The sequence below is a fragment of the Glycine max genome, chromosome 7 (assembly GCF_000004515.6).
Source record: "Glycine max cultivar Williams 82 chromosome 7, Glycine_max_v4.0, whole genome shotgun sequence".
Taxonomy (NCBI): domain Eukaryota; kingdom Viridiplantae; phylum Streptophyta; class Magnoliopsida; order Fabales; family Fabaceae; genus Glycine; species Glycine max.
Window position 1 is genome coordinate 14,534,599 of NC_038243.2, and position 19,987 is coordinate 14,554,585.

Genomic DNA, 19,987 nt, shown 5'->3' on the forward strand with positions numbered 1-19,987 from the left:
TATAGTGCACACCATATTATCAAAACTAAAATTCATAGTCATATATATCAATAAACAAAAACCCTATATTAGTCCCTCCATATACTTTATATTTAGTCCTTACCATCAAAATTTGATAAATATCATCAAAATAAATTAACTACATACATATTACCAAGTAATACAAATAAATTCAAAATTTATAACAAATTTGAACCTAAATAATTAAATTAATTACTTATACTATATATAATTTGTAATAACTAAATAATTCATAATTTCCCAAAAAAAATACACTATAGGGACTACAAAAAAAACTATCAAAAACTATAGGGAACATCTAATTTAACATATTAATAATTAAAATAAATACAAATTTTGCACCTAAATAATTAAATTAATTACTTATGCTATATATAATTTGTAATAACTAAATAATACATAATTTCCAAAAAAAATTACACTATAGGGACTGCAAAAAAAAATATCAAAAACTATAGGGAACAACTAATTTAACATATTAATAATTAAAATAAATACAAATTTTGCACCTAAATAATTAAATTAATTACTTATACTATATATAATCTGTAATAACTAAATAATACATAATTTCCAAAAAAAAATACACTATAGGGACTACATAAAAAATATAAAAAACTATAAGGAACAACTAATTTAACATATTAATAATTAAAATAAATATAAAATTTTCTAATTTATAAAAAAAAAAACTCTTACGGATGAAGTACATCCATATAAATCATACAGATGAACTACATTCATAAGTACAAATTGAATCTTACAGATGTAGTTCATCCGTATAAAACATACGGATGAACTACATTCGTAAGTACAAATTGAAGCTTACGGATGTAGTTCATCCATATAAATCATACGAATGAACTACAACCGTATGGATCATACGGATGAACTACATCCATATGTTGTACTTCGTACTTACGGATGTACTTCATCCGTATACAACTTACGGATTTACTTCATCCATATGTAAAAGATGTCAGATCTACTAGAACACCAATTACCCAGAAAAGCCAAAAAATGTGTACCTCCGCCGAAATAAAACCAACACTGGTAACACTTTCACCTCCACCGAATCGCTACCTCTCTCAACAATGTAAAACGACCACCAACGAAAGAAACCGCACCACAATAAAAAAGTCAAGCGTTAAACACAAAAAACCACAACAATATTGATGTCATTTTAAAGAAAAACAACGAGGGATATTTTTGCCATTTTTTAAATATGTTGGATGCATCAGCATTAGTGTTGGGTGTACCTAGCAACACCCTTATATTTGGATTTGAATTTTCTCATTTCACATATGTCTCGTGTTATAAAAAAATACAAAAAGACTAAAACTTTACACAAATTATAATGTCTTATGATTATAGATTTTTCTCGTGTAACATGAATTATCCATATAAGTTTAATTTCTATTTTAAGTCTCTGTAGTACATAAATGCCATGTAATTTATTTACAAAATTATTTGTCGGCATATTGTCAGGCTTAAATACAAAGAAGCTGTGAGACTCTGAGCATTGAGCTCCTCAATAATAAAGTAATAACCATTAATTAAAAATTAACAATTAATATTTAAACAACTATGCTCGTATGGTCTTTTTGATCTTAAGTTCATATATATTAAAACAAATACAGTTTATCTAGTCCATATTTTATTTAAATAATAAAAAAATACCTCTCCAAAATATCCATGTTTCCAAATCAGAAAAATAGAAAATATATCTAGTCACAATGAAACAAAAACTTGCCTAAACAAAATGGAACTCATTATTACGACTAACAAGATCCCCCGGTAAATATTACAAATCAGACTTCTCTAGTCAAATCTGCAAAAAAAGAAAAAGAAGGCACCAAGCAGATATGTAAAACCATGGTATTGTTTGATAGACCTTGACAGTGAATCATTTCTTAGTTAGACAGGATCAGCAGTCTCTTTGACAGTTTGGTCCTTGGACAATGTTTCCCAGTTAATTTGCCCGAGTATTTTAAACCTTTCATCCAGTGTCACAAAACCAGCATCAGGAGCTACTGCATTGCTAGTCCCAGCTTTATAGAGCAATACAACACTTGCCCCCATGTCAGGTCCATGGATTTTTCCGGTCAACAGAAGTCGGAGGGGCATGAAAAGCGATTTTCCCTGGAATATGAAGATGGACATATTAAAGTTACTGACATATGTGACAAGTGAAAATATATTGGATTAAATGTGTTTAGTCCCTGCAAATGCGTATTTGTTTTTAGTCGCTAAAAATTAAAACATCTTTTGATTTATGGAAATGTGTCATATATGCTCCTTATTTCCATTAACATAAACCAAAGACCAAAAATAGACAATTTTGGGTGGACAACAAGAACCTCACCCGACAGCCAACAAATTTCCATAAACGATGGATCAAAAAGAAAAAAAGATTTATTTTTAGGGACTAAAAGAACATTGCACTATTTATGGGGACTAAAAACAAGCACTGCCCTATTTACAGGGACTATATTTAACTCAAATATATTATTATATCAATAGAATGCAAGTGGTGTTTAAGGCTATCCAATTCAGCTCACCTTGCGCTTTAGCAATTTTCCAAAGCCTTTCACCCACTTTTGCCAGCCGGCATGGCCTTCTTCAAGTGCTGCTACCAGATCACCACTATCATAGGCAGCCAAGAGGCTAGCAGCAAATTCAGAAAGATTATCTTGCAAGACAGATTCTGCTTCATCACTGCCATCAACATGCAGAAAGTTGTAATTATTATAATGCATAAACCACCATACGAATCAACACATCATGTTCCACAAATATAATATACAATTATATAGCTAACAAGAAGTTGTGGGTTGTGACCCTTAAAGAGTGGCAAACGTAAATTCACAAAACCTTGTATATATCAATCCTGTTCATTTTATAAGGCCAATGACACAATGAAGAATATCCTATTAGAAGAACAGGAATATGAGCATCACCTCTGTAAAGTAGAATACACAGGATAAGAAAGTAAGTTAGCTAGGGCCTTGTCTGCATCATTTATCAAGTCAATCCCATCCTTAAGTAGTTGAACTGCTTCCTGTTAGTCAACCATGTATCATCACTTGCTTTTGACATCATTATGCTTCAGAAAATGAAACTAAGCGAATTTTATTTGTAAAGAGACAGAATCAAGAAAGCATGAAATTAGATCTCACATCAATAAAGGACCCATCTGATACTGTGAGTAAGCCAGATGTCTTCCAGTACTCTCCAATAAGTTTGGTCAACTCCTCTGACGGACGTGCTCTTAAATGCTGACCATTCATCCACCTAAATTGAAGACACAAAGGAAATTACAAGGCCATTAATTATTGTTTACTTTTTAGCAACAATGCTTGAGAACAGCCAATCATAGAACTTCAATTTTACAATATGACTAAATAAACTGACTATACATACAACCATCATATGCATATAAAATGCAACATGTATTCTATTAGTGACAAAAAAGAACAAGAATTTCACATTCGGAATAAAAAGCCATCTGAAATTTCACCCATTTCACCTCAAAATTCAGGATATAGGATTACTATGGGAAATAACACATTGTGATGATTCATACAAGGTAAGCAAAAAGCAACAAAATTACCTTAATTTCGTTGAGTCAAAAATAGCACCACTTTTGTTAACACGTTCGATAGTGAATTTTTCAACTGACACAAGAAAAGCATTCTAAAGTAAGACAATTGCCAAGCAAATTTCCTGTTTAGAAAACAAATACATACTATAAGAATAGCATGCCAGAAAAGTAGAGTTGAAACAAAAATCACTAACCAAGTTGATCAAGTGTAAAAAACTCATTTTCAGTCCCATCGCCCCAACCTAATAATGCTAGGTAATTCACCATTGCTTCCGGTAGGTATCCCATCTCCCGGAACTGTGAGTGAGCAGTTATTAGAGTTTGAAACTAATTATCATTACAAGAGAATAAGTTTATTGAGAACTTATATGGTAAAATTATAAAGCAAAGAGTCAAGTGAAGCCTCACCTGACCAACTGATGTTGCCCCATGTCGTTTTGATAATTTACTCCTATCAGGAGCTAAAATCAAAGAAACATGTGCAAAATAAGGCATGGGAAATCCTAGTGCCTGTAAACACATTCATGTGCAGATGCAGAACAAAGCATAATTAGTAACGTAGATTACTGCATAACTTACGAAAGAAATTAAAGACAAGAATTACAAATGAATGAGGAAAATTTAAAAAATAAAAATTTGATCAATGGTTTAAGCCTACAATGACATCCCAATCCTTTGGTTTTGGGAAGCTATTTATTGTTGAAAATCAATACAACTTGGTCACCACTTGTCCCACTCAATCTCATAAATCAACATAGTACAACTTTTTCCAATCTTCTTTTGCTACTATATTTTCTGATTTGAAATTTGCTTATCATGTTGTCCATCATTTTGGGGTTATAAATTTATTTGCTTCTTCTACACACAATATCATGTTTCACCCTCTTTGGCATCATTAAATGATAGATGCCTTCCATATAAAACCTCTCTTGTATATCATAACCTAAACCACTGTTTGTTTTCCAAACATTCCAGTTTTCTGAATTCTGACGTATAATTTATCATCTCTATCTTTGTCACTCCCATTCTTTCAGAACATCAGATTTCACTCTTCCAATAGAACATTTAATTTTCTTCATTGCCTTTATTCAACTCCCTGTTCCCAAAAGAACAAAAATCAAAGGAATCACTTTTAAAAAATACAAGTGAAATTTTACCAATGATACCATACATGCTGATCTAGACATGTTCTGGCAATAGGCCAGAATGAATACCAAGTTCAATCAATATTTTAATTGAGTTCATACTTAATTTTGGTATTGGCTTGAATTGAGAAACAAACTACGCTATACTCACTTTGAATTTTAAGGAAAAACTGATGCTGTACAAGGAGATACGATATGCTACATCTATATGGTTTGTACTTTACCTTATATATCAATGCCTGCCTTAGAGTGTTTGGTAAATGCTCTTCTGCCCTGAATTAAAAATATTTTACAGAATACATTAGTGAAAAATATTTACTGAAAATTTTGATTAACTAAGAAACTATAATTACTACCTGATAACATGGGAAATTGCCATGGTAGCATCATCCACCGTTACACAGAAGTTATAAACAGGCTGACCATTACTCCTCATTATCACAAAATCTCCAAGCGTATCCAAGTTCCAACTAACCTTCAAGACACTACCAAGGTAAGTCAATAGCCAGTCAATATTATTTTGAAAGAAATGTTATGCATCATTTGCCATATTTTGTTAATGACTGACACATCTCAAATGAGGGAATTAACAAAAACAAATGCTTAAATATGTCCTGTCTGAAAATTAGCCAATTTTGATTTATCCCCAATATAAAATATTTTTTCCATTTGATCCCTAATTTTATTGAAATACATGTTTTTAGTCTTTGCCATTAGATTTTCCCCATAAAGTGATGACACGACATTATCAGGTTATGCACATGTAAGTGATCTATTTATCATGTCATCACTTAACTAAGAAAATATAATGAAACAGACTAAAAGTATGTCAATAAAATTGAGAATCAAATGGAAAATTTTTATAGGAACAAAGATCAAAATTGGTCAATTTTTCAGGAACAAAAAACATTCAAACCAGGAAAAAAAAAAAAAAGAGGCTAAATTCATAGCATTATATTGACCTTCTGTTTCTAAAGGGATCAACAACAACAACAACAACAACGCCTTATCCCACTAGGTGGGGTCAGCTACATGGATCAACTTCCGCCATAATGTTCTGTCAAGTACCATACTTCTATCCAAATCATTAAGTTCGAGATCTTTTTTGATAACCTCTCTTATAGTCTTTTTGGGTCTTCCTCTGCCTCGAATTGTTTGCCTTCTCTCCATCTGGTCTACTCTCCTCACTACAGAGTCTACCGGTCTTCTCTCTACATGCCCAAACCACCTAAGTCTATTTTCCACCTAAGCCCTGGTGCAGCGGTAAAGTTGTGCCTTGGTGACTTATTGGTCATGGGTTCGAATCCGGAAACAGCCTCTTTGCATATGCAAGGGTAAGGCTGCGTACAACATCCCTCCCTCATACCTTCGCATAGCGAAGAGCCTCTGGGCAATGGGGTACGAAGTTTTTTTTTTTTTTTTCTCTACAATAGGCGCTACTCCAACCCTCTCTCTAATAGCTTCGTTCATGGATAGAAAATTATATGATGAAATAAAATACTTCCATGATATCAGTTGATTTCTGGATATGAAGTGAAGGTGGCATATATTTAAAGAATTGAAGTAATTTATTTGTACCATTAATGAAAAAAGAATGGAAAAACTGGAAAAGGATGGAAAGAACTCACTTCGCCTCGTATTTGATCATTAATTTTTAAACTTCCTTTAGGGACTCGGAACCGGTAAGTGTAAGGAGTTCCTTTTGCTAGCTCTTCTTCTACTTCCTCATTTGTTGCACTGGCCCATTTACCTGTGTACACTGGAGGCAGTTGCTTTAGTTTAGCATCCTCCTTCATTTTCTCTAGTTCCTGTTAAGATGAATAAAAATGAAGATTAACAGGTAACCTTGAAACAATTATGATCAAAGATATAAAAGCTCCAAAACAAGTTCAGTAAAAAAATGACCAATTTCCAATGGCCCAGCCACATAATCGCATACATCTTTTTAAGTGGTACACATTCCAAAAATAAGAAACCTTAGAGAAGAGCAATTTTCAAGAAACTGAACCAAAAATTGAAGCTAAGGAAGCTTTGAAAAAAGATTAAATCTTTCAAAAATGGACTGAGTAACACAATACAGCCAAAGTGGTTTCCTGTTTCAAATTTCAAAGTTATTGATGATGTGCAATGAAGGGAAAATTATTACATGACAGACATTTTGAAACACAACGGAAAAATTCCCACTTCATATCTAAATTAAGTGTGTGCTTTGTATTAACTTATTTCAGTAAAATATGTTTTGTTTCCTACAGCTTCTCGACTAAGTTTCCTTTTTTAGAGAATTATTTCTCATAATTTGGGATCATTTCTTCAAGCTTAAAAAAATGCAATTGTATGACAAAAGGTACTAACAAAGCATTTTAGAGAGTTGTTATACTTCTTTTTTTTTTTTGGAAAAACTTACATGATTAGCATAAATATTTTGAAACAGTTTTTAATGAAAAAAAAACCTCTTTCATAAAGACACAAACAAAAGGCACTAAAACCTTCCCAAACACATGTAGACAAGGTCCAGTCCAGAGCAACACATTCACTTGAAGCAAGTTCCAAAAGTACCTCATTAGAACAGAAGCAGCGATAAACATGACCGGATTGGTGTAGGTTATCCGCAAATTGCTTGTATAAAGAATTCCTATCAGACTGCCTATAAGGACCATAATCCCCTCCAACACCAGGCCCTAACAAATTCACCACAACCCACAAAAACACACACTTAACCATGAACAAAAATTGCAGCAAAGCAAAACCATGAAAAATGCGCATGGAAAAACATTAGTGAACACCCCAATGTAATTTGCCACTTAGAAAGGGAAAGAGAGGAGAGAAATGTAGATAGAGTAATGATACATGAACACATGGTATCTAGAGCCAAGTTGAGGGAATAACGAAAACCGTCCCCCTTCTGCTTTTTGATGATCCTTTCTCCTTTTCCGGCAACATTTCCAGCCACCATTGGCCGCCGTCACTTTTCTAGTGATCCACTGTCCCTGGTGAGCCCTTTTGCTCGCCACCCTTCTTCAGGTGGACATTTATTCTCGTTGTATCTTATCCAACGCTTTTTTCTTCTTTTTCGGCCACCACCCTCGTCCGGCCGGTTGCCAATCTGCATGTTTCTGGCAACCGCTTCCCCATCAGGAGTTTCATGCGCTCTTTCCTTGACAAACCAAACAGCACCCATCACTGGCACGAGGTGTTCTTTCCGACCGTGCTTCTGGCTATGAGGTTGCCTACCTAGGATGACCCTAACCCTGTAGTTTCGCCTCCATTGGAGTTGTTTTTTTTTTTTTATCAGCAAAGATAATAATATATATACTAATGAGAAAGAAGTACCAGAGGTACTATGTACATAGGTAGGTTACCATACACATGGTTCCATAGAGAAACTAATATAGTTTGTTTAGGAACCATATTATGGCTACATAAGTAATACAGCTGCTAGAAATGCAAGCGAAACTACCCACTACTGATACAAAAAACCTTGCCGGATTTGACTCAACTATTGATAAAAATGAATATTAAAATCTTTCTCCAAGTTTCTTAGCCACGACCAGATTTTTTTTTTTTTTGGAAGGCAAAGAGTATATATATTATTAGTATAATCAAAACAGTACAAGGGGTACTGGATAAAAGAAAATACAAAGCACCTCTGGTGCTGCCCTCCAAAAAACCCAAGCTAACCCAACTAGAAAGGATACGATGAATGCAGAGTTCTGAGGTGGAACATCGAGTGTAGACATATAAGATGTTGGGGTATAAAACATGAGAGACAGAGCGAGAGGGAGAGGGAGAGGGAGTGAGAGAGAGAGAGAACGAAACATTGGGTGGGAGAGAGTGAGGTACAGACACCAACCAGCAGAGAACAACAGAGAGAGATCTAAGGGGAATTTCCGACGGGTAGACCCAGGCAACTCAGGGAGAAACCAGCAAAACAGCATTTCAAATTGGAGGGATAAAAAGGACATAACATCCTTTTACTTCACTCGATTTTCCGACGATATCACGAAGAAGGAACTATGGCATCACTTTAGAAAGTGGGGGGATGTGCGGGAAGTTTTCATACCTAATAGAAGGAATAATAATGGAAGGAGGTATGGCTTCGTTAGATTCAAAGGGGTCAAAGATGCTTATCACTTGGCCAAACAACTTGACAGCCTCATCATTGGGGGGTTGAAGCTATATGTCAACATCCCTAGATATAACAGGGAAAGGCCAGGACAGAGGGCTTCAGGAAACAAGTTACAGGATCAAGACGAAAACATCCAAGCTGCAGCTGTTCGACTCGAGAAACCGCAACACACAAATCAGGGATCATATGCTGAGGTATTGAGAAGGAATATTGGTCCTAAGGGGCCACGATTGCCTTACAACAGTCAATCCCAAGCGCACCCAACTCCCATATCTTCGATTTACCTTAGCATAGAACCTGATGACACCAACTGGTTGAAGGACGCGTGGGTAGGGCGCCTAACAAACCCCGCAATGTTCAATAGAGTGGAGGAAGAGCTGCTATGGGAAACGGGATTGGATGTCTCACCCAAGTACATTGGTGATGATCTAATTCTATTGCTTGGACTCACGGACAGTGGAGCTGAGCAACTCATGAACAGCGGACAACACGGAGGGGAATCAATGTTTTACTCCATGGAGAAATGGAACCCAAGCATACGTACCGGATTCAGGCTGACATGGGTCCAAGTTTGGGGCATTCCGCTTCAGGCTTGGCACACGAAGCATCTTAGGCAAATATTGGCAGCATTGGGGGATATGGTGGATGTGGATGATGATACAGAGGAGAAGAGGAGGCTAGATAGGGCTAGGGTGCTCCTAAAGACACCATCGAGACCGACAATCAACTGCACAGTTGATGTCTATATAAGCGGCGAGTGTTTCAAGGTGGTTGTTGTCGAGGAAACTGGTGGAGGTAGCCACGACTGCCGACGTCGATGCTGTAGCTTTAATGGGTCGTCGGACGAGGTCGCGTCCGATGCTAGCTCTCTTGGAAATGTCACGCCGAGAACCACCGTCTCCGGCGACCACGAAGACAATGCGTGGCTATTACCGGCGCAGGCATGCGGCACCGATGGCCATGACAGGGCCGGCACAACGGAGCCGGAAACGAGGGGTACATGCGCTGATGACCGTCAGACACTCCTTTTACCCAGTGGGCATCGAGAATGCAGTTACCCACTGGATAAAGCCGCTATCCTGCGTGTGACAGGTCTGGACACAGCAGCGAGTGCAGAGCCATACCCAACGGCTATTGACGACCACGACACGCAAACTAGAAATGGAGTGGTGCAGTGTCTCGGGGACGGTACTGCTGCAGGAGAAGGCAAGGATTATCCTAGCAAAGGAAAGTGTGGGGAGGGAGAAAACATAGGGACAGCAAACGTAATGAAGGAGAAAGCAAAAGTTTTTGCTGAGGTGGCAGTAATAAGCAACGTGGCATCAGCTCAACAGCTTGACATAACAAATATTAAAGAGGCCCATATGGCAGTGACTGAAATAGAGGGTCATCAGGAGATGGACATGTATAATATAAAGGAAGGAGGGCCCAATAATAAAGAGAGATTTACTAACTGCACCCCCCTAAAGCAGAACCAAATTACGGGCCCTTTGCTGCACAATAACAAGGGTGAATATGATACTAGCTGCAAGGTATATTCAAGAAAAAAGTGGCACCAAAAGAAAGGCGTAGTGGGCCAGCCCGTACCTATCACGGCATCACCCATAAGGCTGGATACCTCTCAAACCCAGCACTCACAAGGAACGTTACAAGAGGAGCATGCTACTAGTAACCAAAAGGAATCCACAGCAGAGAAAGCATTACTCAATGAAGGCACAGACAAAATTCTGGAACTCCTCAATGCCCAAGAGGCAGTTGACATCTGGAATCGGGCAACAAAATTAGGGACTACAGGAGGAGATGTATCGTATCCAGTTATAGCAAAACTAAAGGAAATGGAGGTTAGGGACAAGAAGGAAGCAGAGAGGTTGGGAGACAGTAGAGGGTATCCATGAATATTATATCCTACAATGTCAGGGGTTTAGGGAGGGGCGTCAAATGGGCATCTATTCGCAGACTGATCAAGAAGGAGAACGTGGATATGATTTGTATACAAGAGACAAAGCGGGAGTTAATTGATAAAACAATGTGTCAGTCACTGTGGGGGGATACGGATGTTGGCTGGGAGGCTCAACCTGCTGTCAACACGGCAGGCGGTATTTTATGCTTATGGAGTGAACAAAATTTCAGACTACAAATGAGGATTGTTGGTAGTGGATTTATTTTCCTGAGAGGAGAATGGCTAAGGGAGGCACAACAGGTCAGCATACTTACAATATACTCCCCCTGCGAAATACAACATAAGAGGATACTGTGGGAACAAGTTAGGCAGCTGAAGCAGTCTCTCTCAGGGGATCTGTGGTGCATCTTGGGTGATTTTAATAGCATCAGGGAACCTGCTGAGAGATTCGGAATATGCCAAAGGGGTGTAGGATTAAATGACATCAAGGAGTTTAATGATTGGATTGACGATTTGGAGCTGGTAGAGGCGTCATGGCTGGGGAGAAATTTTACTTGGTTCAGACCAAACGGAACAGCCAGGAGTAAGCTTGATAGATTCTTGCTCTCTCCTGAGTGGCTCCATAGATGGCCTGCAAGCATTCGATTTACTTTACCCCGAAATTTCTCAGACCATTGCCCCGTTATGCTTAGGTCTTCATCAATCGATTGGGGTCCTAAACCTTTTAGGATCTTAGATTGCTGGCTGTCAGAAAAGTCTTTTAAAGAAACAGTCATCAGCTGCTGGACTTCTAATCAGCAACCAGGATGGGGAAGCTATGTCCTCAAAGAAAAGATAAAGAGGCTGAAGCAAAAGCTGAAAACGTGGAATATGGAGCAGTTCGGAGACACCCTAAGGAAGGTCAAGACAATTGAAGAACAACTAAACAAATTAGAGGAGGATACAAGCCAAAGACAGCCATCTATTCAGGAAAAGCAGAAACTGAAACAATTGCAAGAAGCTTTGTGGACAGCAGCCCAAGCTCATGAATCATTACTACGGCAAAAGGCCAGAATCAAGTGGATCAAGCAAGGGGACTGCAACTCTCGATACTTCCACCTAATGCTGAATGCTAATCGCCGAAATAATTATTTAAAGGGTGTCATGGTTGGTGGAACTTGGTGTCACGACCCACCTAAGGTGAAGGAGGAAGTCAGGGAATTTTTCTCACAAAGGTTCCAGGAATCAGATTATCACAGGCCTAGATTGGATGGGATCTGTTTTCAGAAAATAGGTCAGCACCACAATAATAGGCTGAATAGTCGCTTCCAAGAGGGGGAAATTAAACAGGCCGTATGGGATTGTGGGAGTGACAAAAGTCCGGGGCCCGATGGTTTGAATTTCAATTTCATCAAACAGTTTTGGCAGCTTCTCAAACCTGATATCTTGCGCTTCCTAGATGAATTTTATGTTCATGGTGTTTTTCCGAGGGGTTGCAACGCTTCCTTCATAGCTCTGATACCTAAGGTGGCTGATCCTCAATTCTTGAATGATTATAGACCTATTTCCTTAATCGGATGCATGTATAAAATCGTAGCTAAGTTGCTAGCCAACAGAATGAAAAAGGTGATGGCTGCTATTGTTGACGAAACCCAATCTGCTTTTATTGAGGGGAGACACTTATTACATAGTGTCCTCATCGCAAACGAGGTGATTGAGGAGGCTAAAAGGACCAGCAAATCATGCCTCATATTCAAAGTTGATTTTGAGAAGGCATATGACTCGGTATCTTGGGATTTCTTGCTGTACATGTTGGACAGAACAGGATTCAGCCCCATTTGGATTAAATGGATTGAGGGATGCTTGAAATCGGCGTCCATCTCGGTTCTAGTCAATGGTAGCCCACGGCAGAGTTCTTCCCTAAAAGAGGGCTAAGGCAAGGAGATCCGCTTGCTCCTTTTTTGTTTAATGTGGTAGCTGAAGGGATGAATGGGCTGATGAGAAAAGCCATGGAGAAAAATATGTATAAGGCCTTTCAAGTAGGCACAAAAAAGGTGCAGATCAGCATTTTACAGTTCGCGGATGACACAATCTTTTTTGGGGAGGCGAATATGGAGAATGTTAAAACAATCAAAGCCATTTTAAGATCATTTGAACTTGTTTCAGGCCTTAAAATAAATTTTGCAAAGAGTTGTTTTGGAGCTTTTGGCCAATCTGATTTATGGAAGCAACAGGCAGCTAATTATCTGAATTGCCGTTTGCTGACTCTCCCTTTTACTTACCTGGGAATACCCATAGGAGCAAACCCGAGGAGATGTCATCTGTGGGATCCTATAATCCACAAATGTGAGAGAAAGTTAGCGAGGTGGAAACAGAGACACATATCCTTTGGGAGGAGAGTGACACTCATACAATCAGTGCTAACATCAATTCCTATCTACTTTTTGTCTTTTTTCAGGGTGCCTAAATCAGTGGTGGACAAGCTGGTGAGAATACAACGTAGATTCCTATGGGGAGGAGGGCCTGACCAAACCAAAATTGCATGGATAAGTTGGGAGACAGTGTGCTTGCCAAAAGAGAAGGGAGGATTGGGCATAAAGGACATTAATGACTTCAACATGACTTTGCTTGGCAAATGGGAATGGAATCTTAGGCAACAAAGAGGGGAGTTATGGGCTAAGGTGCTAGAATCAAAATATGGAGGATGGAGAGGCTTGGCTGAAGCGGGTAGGGCAGGTCACAAATCTTTGTGGTGGAGAGATTTACAAAAGGCTTTCAGCAGCTCACATCAAGGACAGCTTATTCAAAGGGGAATGAAGTGGAAGGTGGGTAGTGGAGATCAAATCAAATTTTGGGAGGACAAGTGGACCGGGGAGGAGGAAGCATTGGCTGAGAAGTATCCTAGACTATACTTAATATCATCACAGCAGAATCAAACCATAAGATCGATGGGAATGCATAAAGACATAGGGTGGGAGTGGATTCTTACGTGGAGAAGGCCATTGTTTGAAAATGAAATCGATTCAGCGGTTAATTTTCTAACAGATATTGCAGCTAAGTCAATTCAGCAACAAGGCACAGATGATTGGGTATGGATGGGTGATCCAGAGGGCCAATATTCAACACAAAGCGCATACAATATGCTAAGGGAAGAGGCAGCAGCTGGTATACACGAAGACTGTTTTGTGAAACTGTGGAGAATAAGGATTCCAGCTAGGTTCGCGGTATTTGCGTGGAGATAGTTGAGAGACAGATTGCCGACAAAACAAAATTTGAGGAGGCGTCAAGTACAGATCACAGATATCCTGTGTCCGTTCTGCAGTTCTCAAGAGGAAGATGCATCCCACTTATTCCTACATTGCAGCAAGATACAGCCCATTTGGTGGGACACTATGACATGGCTGCACATTAAAGGTGCTTTCCCATTAAGCCTAAAGCAGCATTTCCTACAACATTTGGGTGTACAACTTGCTGGAGTAAGGATGAACAGATGGCAATACTGGTGGTTAGCCTTAACGTGGTCTATTTGGAAGCTTAGAAACAACATAGTGTTCTCTAATGCCACTTTCAATGCTAATGCACTGTTTGAAGATGCGACTTTTCTACTGTGGTCTTGGCTAAGGGGTTTTGAGAAAGGTTTCACAGTCCATTTCAATTAATGGGCAAGCAGCTTTACGCAAAGCTTTTTGTATCAGTAGTAGCCTACATTGTTACGAGCCTATTTCATGTAAATCTCATAGCATATATATATCCATACTCTGGTTCCCTTTCAGAATATCAATGTCTGATTGTGGAACCATTTGTATGGTCCTTTATGTACTATTAAGTACCTCTGGTACTCCAATTAATATATAGATTACCTTTTCCGATCAAAAAAAAAAAAAAAAACCCAACTAGAAAGGCTACCCCACACAGATTAACCAAAGGATTCCGAGATATTGGAAGACCAGTGGTTAAAACTAGTGTTAAAGCCTTTTTCTCTAGCTTTTAGCCAAGACCAGGCTAAGAACAAAGCATCTTCCATGACTTAAGAGGAATCAAAAGGTTTGTCCTGGAAAATCAGGAGGTTCCTATGCTGCCATATGGTACTAGTTAGAGCAACCCACCATCCACACCATGAACTATGGTTTATCTCTGCTCCAAACCCATCACAGAATTGAAGAAAATGATTTACTGGAGAAGCTGGGAGAGGTCCCACAGCCTGGATCCATCTCATGGACTCCCACCATAGACCTACTATCCTCTTACAATTGAAAAAGAGATGCCCCACCTCCTCCTGCTCTTGGCCACAGAGAAGACAAGCAGTGTCCTGGATGATCACACTTCTTCTTATGAGATTAGCCCTAGTGGAGAGCCTATCTTTAAGAAGCCTTCAAGTGAAGACTGCAGATCTTGGGGGAATTTTCATCTTCCAAATTAATGTTGAGGTTCTCACATCAGAGGCTGGAGTAGAGGGGTTCATCAATAGTCTGTAAGCTGACTTAGTGGAATATGCACCACTAGGATCAGCTTTCCAGATCATGATGTCCTTAACATGCCTCTGAATAGGTATAGAAGTGATTTCTTCCATAAAATTCACAGCTAGATCACTTTCATAATCAAACAAATTCCTCCGCCATTTCAAGTCCCACCTCCAGTTATCCTGAGAGAAATTTCCCATCATTGAAATGAGGTCAGATTGTTGTCTATTAATGAGAAACAGCTGATTGTATTTCTGTTGAAGATTAGAATTTTCTCCTAACCACTTATCTTTCCAGAAGTTGACTTTATCCCCACACCCAACCTCCCCATATCCATTTGTCCAACAAAGCTGTATTGAATTTAGAGATATCTTTGATCCCTTGACCCCCCCTCAGTCTTGGGCAGGCAGACAATCTCCCATTTTACCCAAGGGATTTTCTTATGGTCATGGTCTCCCCCACACAGAAAATTCCTTTGCAAGGCTACCAGTCTATGGACTACCCTTTGAGGAATCTTGAAGAAGGATAACAGATATATTGGTACAGCATTGAGAACAGAGTTGATTAGAGTGATCTTCCCTCCCATTGATATGTTTTTCTGAGCCCACTTAGATAGTTTAGATTCACATTTTTTGATTAAAGGCTTCCACACCAGACTTCTTGAAGGCTTAGCCCCAATAGGAATACCCAAGTAACAGAAAGGAGTTTCCAATTGCCTACAATTCAGGGTTTGGGCTGCTTCATTGAACCAGTTAACAACACCCCCTATAACCCCAAATTGACTCTTGGCATAGTTAATCTTCAAGCCTGAGACCATTTCATAGCCTCTAAGCAAGGCCTTCAGTACCAAAACATTGTCCCAAGTATCCTCACCCACAAAAACAGTATCATCTGCATACTGCAGGATATTAGTGGGTTCTTTTTTCTTTCCAACCATGTAACTGCTGTATAAATTTTTCCGAACTGCTTCCCTCATTAAGCCTATGATGCCTTCTCCAACTATGTTAAAAAGCAAAGGGGCTAGAGGGTCCCCTTGTCTCAAACCTCTAGTTGGAGTAAACTCCTTTGTAGGGCTGCCATTAACAAGAATAGATATGGTTGCTAAATGGAGACAAGCTGAGATCCATTTTCTCCATTTGAGACAAAAGCCCAATCTATGCAGCATATAATCCAAGAAAGACCATGAAACTGTGTCATAAGCCTTTTCAAAATCCACCTTGAAGATCATCACTGGTTTCTTACTCCTACAAGCTTCCTCAACCACCTCATTAAGTATCAAAATACCATGAAGTATATGTCTGTCTTTAATGAAAGTTGTTTGTCTTTCATCAATTAAGACAGGTATAACATGCCTCAATCTGTTTGCTAGTAGCTTAGCTATCACCTTGTACATGCAGCCTATCAAAGAGATTGGTCTATATTCATTGAGGGACTGAGGGTGGTTTACTTTAGGGATTAAAGCCAGGAAAGAAGCATTGCTGCCTCTAGGGAAGCTGCCATTGATATGAAACTCATCCACAAATCTTCTAAACTCAGGTTTCAACACTCCCCAAAATTCCTTAATAAAATTGAAGTTAAAACCATCAGGCCCGGGGCATTTGTCTCCACCACAGCTCCACATAGCATCCATCGGAGTTGTTTTACGTGCCCAGCTCTTTAGCCTAGGTTTTGCATACATGTTTCTCTTGCAACTGCTGTTTGCTTGTGTACAGTTTCTTTCCCTTGATGGCTTCAAAACCCTGGAACCTTTGTTGCAGCACATGTTTTGCTTGTCTTGTTTAAGCCCATTATGACACTCAGGCAAATCTTGCTATTGATGAAGATTTTTCTTTCTCAAGTTTTAAATAATTTTGGGTATTCACTAATATTTGATTGAAGTTTCCAAATCTTGGTTTCAAGATCGGAACTTGCTTTGGATTTACTTAAGCTAATGGGTATTCTAGCTCTCTTCCTCACATTATTCCCCGATTTCCCCAAGATTCCTTAGTTATCTTCAAAATATTGGTTTGAAGCTTCCAAATGATGGTTTCAAGAAAGTCAGAACTAGTGTCGTAAATAGTGGATTGAGGAAAATCACGATGAGCTGAAAATCCGCTATAGTGTATAGCAGATAGTGTTGCGGACATATAGTGGAAGCTGCATAGCAGTTGAAATATAATATATATAACAATTAAATATGTATAAAAAATTAAGCTATATGCAAATAAAAATAAGCAGGATAAACATTGCATAATATTACCTAAAAAGAACAGAAAACTTAAAGAAAGAACAAATTTTTATAGAATAAGAGAGAAAGAGAAGGGAGAAAAAAAATATAAAGGCTTGATGGTTCTTAGTTTTGGGAGGAAGGATTAAAGAAATGAAAGAAAGAAAAAGTTATGTTACCTGTAAAAAAATACAGGCGCTGGAGACTGGAGTGGAGAAGAAGGCTTGACAGTTCTTAGTTTTGGGAGGAAGGGTTTACATAGAGAAGTTTTGGGAGAAAGGGCTGAATACAATAGAAATAAAAACTCACAATGCACGTGAGTCCAATTTTAAAAGGCACATGAGTTTTAGTAGTAGTACTGAAGAAAACAAAAGCAAATCTTAACCCTTATTTTATGTTTTATAAAGGCACAGGAGTCCAATCTACTCAGTTTAACAAAGCATGTGAGCCCAATTTGCCTTTGACCCGTAAGCCCAAATCAGTCATCTCCTTCCCAACCTTAAATCTGAAACTGCCTCCAAGACTGCAGACTGAGAAACTTTGCCCCTCCACAAGATCCACAACGCACGTGACGGCCGTGAGGAGCAAAGCGGCTACAATGGCGTTTTTTGCGGCTTCCACAACGCGACATCGTCACAATTGCATTTTCACTGAAACCCGCTACGCTATAGCACAATAGCGCCTCAATAGCTTCTATTTGACAACACTGGTTGGAAATTTCTTTTCTTAGGCTAGTGGATATTCCAGCTCTCTCTTTCTAGCATTATTCCCCGACTTCACCAACATCCCTGAGTTGTCATTCAAACTATTGTCTTTTTTAGTGGAGCTCAAGTTTTATGTTTTTGTTGGAAATAAATTCTCTGGTAACAAGCTAAACCTTAGTAAGCTTCAACTTGAGGGGGAGTGTTGAGAATCAGGAATTTAATGTATAATAATGTGATAGGATATGATATTTGATTTCTAGGAAACTAAATATCCTCTAATTATGTGTAATCAATACTACCTGTCTATATAAACTAGCTCTGGAAGGTCTCTTCAACACATGGTTTACACACAACATTACAGTAAAACACTATTACATATCCATATATCATTGTTCCACAAGGAAAAAGATTAGTGGACATCCAATGCTATGTTCTAAGACACCTAGAGAGAAAAAAAGGGATAGAAAAGAGAGAAATAAAGATATAATGGGTTTCTCAAATCATACACTCCAACAATACCTATTGTTTTTCTCTCTCTCTTTCTTCCTATGATATCATATCCCTATCATACCTACTCTTCGTTCCCTTTATCATTCGAGGTGTTAAATAGAGTTTTGGTGTCCATTGATAATTTTCCAGATATAATTGGTGATACGATAAAGAGATAGAGAAATAAGGGAGTGTCAAACGGGTCCATATATCACTCTTCAATGCACAATCACTAACTCACCATCATCCCAATCAAATCCAAGCCATCCTGTTTATCATTTCAATAGACATCATGTTTATTTAGTAATGTACTTGTTAATTAAGCAGACAGGTTGTTGCACATTTGGCTGCAAGATAAGACTTTTTATATTTCAACTATATATCTATGATGCCATTCAGTAATTCAATTATCTCATCTCTTCTAAATGTTCATTCTCATGTGTAGGTTTTAGTTTACTTAAAAAGTGTCTATAGCATAGACGTATCCATATATCATTGTTCAAAGCACAATCACTCACACACTCACCTTCATCCCAATCAAGTCCAAGCCAAGAAAGATCTTTGAGCATGGCCTCCTCAGACTCCCTTGTGGACCTCTCCAAGTCAGTGTCCTCAATTCTCAGCACAAATTTCCCACCTTTGGACCTGAAACCGTACCCCGCCAATACACCACAGAGCATAAAACTCAAAACCAACGAATACCAAAAATTAAAAATCGAATTTTTAGGGGAAAAAAAGGGACCTTGCGAACAAGTAGTTGAAGAGGGCCGTTCGGGCACCGCCGACGTGGAGGTTTCCGGTGGGAGAAGGAGCGAAACGAACGCGAACGGGTGGCGGTGGTTGTTGTTCGGAGAAAGCAGCAGAGACTGAGAAACGGCGTCGTTGGAAGAAGAAGGTGCGAGGGGTGTGGGAGTGGTGGAAAATGGGTGAAATAGTAACCTTCGACCATGGCGTGCCGCCACACAACAATGCCATTTTCTCTGTTTTGCTTCACACAGGATTATGGGTTTCAAAACTTTTGTTTTATTTTGTTGTCTTGACGGGAAATAAAAATAAGGTTTAATTAGTATTTAGTTCCTAAAATTTTTAAATTATTATTTTTTAATTCTTATAATTAATATGTTAATTTTTTAATTTATAAAATTTATATTTTAATTTTCAAGTCATTAATTATATAAATTTAAAAATTATAAGATTTAAATGAGTAATTAAATCTAAAAATAATAACTTTTCTTATAAGTTAAAATAAGAGTGGTTATGAAAATAAAAATAAAAAAATATTATTAAAGGAGCATCTTGTCGGGTGTGTCACCATTAATAACTGTTTGATATTTTAACGAGTTAAAAAAATAT

The 19,987-nt window shown here is 38.3% G+C and overlaps 1 protein-coding gene across 1 annotated transcript; it reads right to left on the bottom strand.

The window, feature by feature from the left end:
• Positions 1–1,704: 1,704 nt before the first annotated feature.
• Positions 1,705–19,651, bottom strand: LOC100787983 (glutamate--tRNA ligase, chloroplastic/mitochondrial). The gene is made up of 13 exons (XM_003528955.4): positions 19,377–19,651; positions 19,161–19,279; positions 7,327–7,448; positions 6,399–6,578; positions 5,127–5,245; positions 4,995–5,043; positions 4,034–4,135; positions 3,820–3,922; positions 3,635–3,698; positions 3,201–3,315; positions 2,982–3,082; positions 2,583–2,739; positions 1,705–2,163 (listed from the first exon to the last, which is right to left on the bottom strand). The coding sequence occupies exons 1-13, from the start codon at positions 19,607–19,609 to the stop codon at positions 1,939–1,941; spliced, it is 1,689 nt and encodes a 562-aa protein (XP_003529003.1). The 5' UTR covers positions 19,610–19,651; the 3' UTR covers positions 1,705–1,938.
• Between the last annotated feature and the right edge of the window lie 336 nt (positions 19,652–19,987).

Excerpts from the sequence above, each read along its gene's own strand:
- LOC100787983 (XM_003528955.4), bottom strand. The coding sequence starts at position 19,609 with ATGGCATTGTTGTGTGGCGGCACGCCATGGTCGAAGGTTACTATTTCA. Across the intron at positions 19,280-19,376 it reads TTCAACTACTTGTTCGCAAG|GTCCAAAGGTGGGAAATTTG; the intron begins GTCCCTTTTTTT and ends GTACGGTTTCAG. Across the intron at positions 5,246-6,398 it reads ATGATCAAATACGAGGCGAA|GTTAGTTGGAACTTGGATAC; the intron begins GTGAGTTCTTTC and ends AGTGTCTTGAAG.